At 39.0% G+C, this 4,910-nt stretch overlaps 1 protein-coding gene across 1 annotated transcript; it reads right to left on the reverse strand.

Annotated features, from left to right (window-relative positions):
• Positions 1 to 512: 512 nt before the first annotated feature.
• LOC121549315 (homeobox protein Nkx-2.2a-like) lies at positions 513 to 3,607 on the reverse strand. The gene is made up of 2 exons (XM_041861178.2): positions 2,969 to 3,607; positions 513 to 2,546 (listed from the first exon to the last, which is right to left on the reverse strand). The coding sequence occupies exons 1-2, from the start codon at positions 3,210 to 3,212 to the stop codon at positions 1,996 to 1,998; spliced, it is 795 nt and encodes a 264-aa protein (XP_041717112.1). The 5' UTR covers positions 3,213 to 3,607; the 3' UTR covers positions 513 to 1,995.
• Between the last annotated feature and the right edge of the window lie 1,303 nt (positions 3,608 to 4,910).

Here is a 4,910-nt window from a genome sequence, read left to right on the forward strand (position 1 = left end):
GATTTGTTTAACACTTTTTTGGTTACTACATGATTCCATGTGTGTTATTTCATAGTTTTGATGTCTTCACTATTATTGTAAAATGTAGAAAATATTTAAAATGAAGAAAAACCATTGAATGAGTAGGTCTGTCCAAACGTTTGACTGATACTGTACACCTGCCTTGTAACAATAATTGAATATAAAAACACTTGTCTAAAATGCTCACTGCAAATATTTGTTATAAATAGCTTAAATTAGAAAATATTTGTGACATTGGAACTTGGAGCACGTAAGGGATATGCAGTGTACCCAGTGGCTATATAATACAGATCCCCTGGGAAGATTTTAGGCACCTTTATCTTTCTTCATCAAGGTATATACTGCCATCTTGTGGTTAAAAAGTTGTTTGACGCTCAGTTGCTGATTTACTCAATAAGGAATGCGAGTAACGTTACAGCTTATACTGTTATTATTTATTATTCATCACTTCAACATTTGCTTGAAGTACATGGTGAGTACAGGTATCCACTGACACTAACACGTGTTTTAGATGACCAGAGTGAGTACAGATATTTTATGTGCAAAGTATCTGGAAAACTGGTTACAAATATTTAGAGAGAGAGAGAGAAATAGAGAGAGCGAAAGAGAGAGAGAAAATAGAGAAAAATAAAGTGAGAAATAGAGAGAGAGAGCGTGAGGGGTTACACAGAAAAACCTTAGGATAAGGGCTCCCTGTTCTAATATGTGAATGGGGTGTCTTTGCCCAGAAAGGATACTGCATGAATTTGTAATTATTTTTTCCCTTTGGGAGGAAACAATGGCATGTTTGAAAGCAGAACAAGTTGAGTTTTATTAGCGGTCCCCTTCACGAGGCCAGCTGCCCATATGGAATACAACGTGTCCAACAAGGGTCACAAAAGAGCCAAGCGACAGCCTTCACAAAACCCCAGAGATACTTACTCCTCATCCTTACTGGGAGATGAGCTGACCCAACTGACAGCTGAATAGAAACAAAACGTCCACAGCTCTCCATCCACCACTGCCACAACATCCCCTCTCTTTTCCATTCTGCATGTGCAAACCCCTAAAGATCCACAGCTGCACTCAATTCTATATTTTGGGTTTCTTTGTGAATTGATAAGCAATGCAGTTCTATGAAAAACAGAGTGAGAAATGTTTTTAATTTGGTGTTTTAGCAAATATTGTTCATGAGAACTGAGAAGGTTGGAATTGGACTGGGATTTTTTTTCTTCTAACTTAATTGGTCATTTGTAGTCCTATAATAAGCCATGCATGCTTTTCAATTTAGAAATGTAAGGAAAACATCACAAAAAAAGTATTTTGTTGTAGGCCTATGCATAACTCGTAAATGCACTTTTTACTTTTGATATCAACGAAATTGTCCAGACTGTGTTTGCAAGAGATTCTCTTCAGAGTTGTTTGTTTCCATTTTTACTTTGTGATCCAACGTAAAACCTGAACCGAATTAGATACAGGAAGTCATTAAACAGGTTTTGCACGAGCTGCTATTTTAAAAAGGGAACTCCTTTTCATCTAGTTTTGTGCATAATGGCATTTATGCATGTAACAATTTTCACAAATAACGAAACATTTACATCCAAGTTTCTGTTCGATTCCCCTTACTGGGCCAATATAAAAGTAATTTAATTTAGGTTAATAAATCAACAATAACCACATCGAACTGACAGAGGTTTATTCACGGCCATAAATATTCAAGATCAATCCACAGTCCATCCAAAAACATAAATTAAATCATAATATGAGCATTTTGCGCACTTTACAACATAAATAACATTCCTTTATAACATTCATTTGGTAAACATTTTAAAACGAACGGAATCTCAAGAACCCTAACATTGTCCAGACCTCATGGGCCACCGAATAATCAGCTCTGATGTGAGTAAAATAGAGATCATATAATTTAAATCCAATTTCAATCCCTTTCTTTAGATTTTTTTTTGTTGAATCGAAGTTCTTTTAAGTATCCATCGTCTACCAAGTCCATTGGTACATTTGCGCCATATGATGCACACTGGGCAGCTGTGAGATGGCGTCAGGGCTGTAGTGAGAGCGCATATGCATATGATGGAGAGAATAGGCGCGATACGCCGACAGAGGTATTCCATCCCTGAATGAGGCCTCAAGTTCCTGAGTTTTGCTAGTGTCACATGGCTTTCCATCCCGAACCAAAACCGGAATGGCCACCCGTCTTGGGGACACGAGATGAACCATCTCCATACCCTTCTCAGCGCGTGCTCTCTTCATTTTATACCGGTGATTCTGGAACCAGATCTTCACCTGGGTTGGTGTCAGTAGTAGTGCGTTTGCAAGGTGCTCTCTCTCCGGCGCCGAGAGATATCTCTGTTGTCGGAATCGTCGCTCAAGTTCGTAGGTTTGCGCTTTGGAAAACAGCACCCTCGTTTTCCTCTTCTTTCCGGAGTCGCTGCTGTCACCTGTGGTGTCTCTGTCGATATCTTGGGATTCGTCAGCGGACAGCTCTGGAGATTTCGGTTCATTTCGAGAATCAACTGACAAACCATGCACTGTTTGAAAGGAAACAAAGTGGGTCTGGTTATCAACTAGGATTGACAACAAACGCAATGAAATGGGGCTACATAAATGTATTAATTTCTGAAAACATATCTTCATCGTAGAGACCACCAATAATCGAAAACAATGGCCTATTGGTGACAAAGATGAACATATTTTGATAAGGCTCTATGCATGTATAGGCTAATTACGCCCGGATGAAATTGCTTTACAAACGGATAATATCATACATTATGATTGGACATGGATAGACTAATGGTTGACCTTTTGCAAAACAAAACAAAACATGAATGCAAATGTTTATAATAATGACATAGGCCGATAATTTAACGGATGAGATATGACTAGGAAGTGGACAAATAAATTAGGCCTATACATCGATGTTTACGAAACGAACTTTTTAAGAACTACTCACATGAATATTGCATGGTGCTGGAGGAGGCAAGCCATCTTGAGTAGGGATTACCACCACCATCACACAAAAGGCTCTTGTAGGGCACATTTCCAGTGTTTTCAGAAGATGGATTTTGCGTCAATATCTCAGTCGCTTCCACCTCGTTCTCATCTTCAGTCTCCTCCGTTTCAGAACCTCCATTGGTGTCAGGAAGATCCAGAATGTCCTTTACAGAGAAGCCCGTCTTTGTGTTGCTGAACGACATGGTGTGAGAAAGTATGTGGCGCGCACTGTAAACAAGAGTTCGTTATTTTCCTGCTACTGTTCTGAACCAGTATAACTGAATAAGAGGATAGTATTTCAAGATTAGGTTTTAAGATGTTCAGGCTGTGTCCTTTGGGTTAATTCAAGCTAAACGGAGACTTAATTGGCATACGGTAGTTCACCGTTGGCTCGTCGAGAAGACTCCAATGTGCTGGTCATGGAGGAGCGCAGAAGTTGATGGAGAGGAGAGGCTCATGGATACAGCATGACTAGGAGCACTGGCATAAAGGAAGCCATCACCAGACGGATTGGTCCATATAAGGTTCGTTGAAACACTGAATCAGTAATGGTAAATGAATCGGAATAACGGAGAAAGACTAAACGTGTGTAGGCGGGTCCTTGGAGTCAAGTGGATGAAGACTGGGTGTGAAATGCTAGGGTTTGGGGACATCCGAACCTCTGTCATTGGTGCTTCAGAAATGTCATGACTGGTATTATGGGACAGTTAATTACCGAGATGGGGAGGGACGTTTCTGCATGTAATTTACATACAAACCATTAAAATATATTGCTTCAAAGCATCACACAAATATATAGTTATTTAAGACCAAAAACATCATTTTGAGATATATTTTATTACCCTAAAGATCGACATTTGAATTTTGTCTGTGTAATATTAGTAGGCTAATTCATGAAATCCTTTTAGGTCAATATTTTGGTTTAGGCTTAAGTCAAGTAGCGTATAGGGCCTATCATGAATGAAACATAGCCTTACATAGAATGTTGTTTGCAATTTAAGCGTCTTATCTCTGCAAGGTGTTGATAGGCTATATACTATTTTATTTGGATAAATTACACGCTCTAAGAAAAATAATAATACATTCAGTTTATTGGGACACTGACTAGGCCTGTACAGAATTTGTATTGGGCTAAACTTATTCATGTGGTCCTTATCGTCCGTATTACTATGATACTTATTACCATATCATTAGTTCTGCTCACTATTTATCTCTGTCATAAATATCTAACTGCACCGCCTGGTCTCATGGACTATTACGTTTGGTATGGTTACATAAGACAGATGGTTACTTAAGTAGCGTTGTTGGTCTGGGTGGATGGGTGGGCGAATAACGCGAACATAATACATATCATATAATATATCATGGTAAAATGGAGTGTCTCGGATTTATTTACAGAATAATAAGAAATGCTCTGAGACCAGGTTGCAGCGCAGCACCCATCCGCCCATGCATCACCTGGCATACCCATTGCTACACAATGTAATACAAGTATATCCCTTGGGAATATTAGCTTCCAATTTCTTTATAACAATAACAATTATTTTATTGCAGCAATTGGTCGTGTTTAATTCATGTGGGAAATAGAATGATAAGCTCTTGAGTCAATATAAGACGCCGACTATCATGTTCATATTATTTCTTTTTAGATGTTTTTATTCTCCCCTTCTCTATGCTCCAATGCCCTCATCTAGTATGTGATGTGGGTGACAATGATTCTCGTTCTCAGCGAATCCTCCGGACGTCCTGGGTGGTCGGACTAAGCAAACACACGTACAAACCGATTGCTAAGCTGCGGGACAATGGAGGAAATGTAGACAAATGTCCTGCTTCTTTTGGAAGTTTTTGTGCAGGCTGAGATTTAGCATTTATTTCGGGGGCAAGATAATAGATGATTGACG

Source organism: Coregonus clupeaformis, chromosome 33 (assembly GCF_020615455.1).
Source record: "Coregonus clupeaformis isolate EN_2021a chromosome 33, ASM2061545v1, whole genome shotgun sequence".
Classification (NCBI taxonomy): Eukaryota; Metazoa; Chordata; class Actinopteri; order Salmoniformes; family Salmonidae; genus Coregonus; species Coregonus clupeaformis.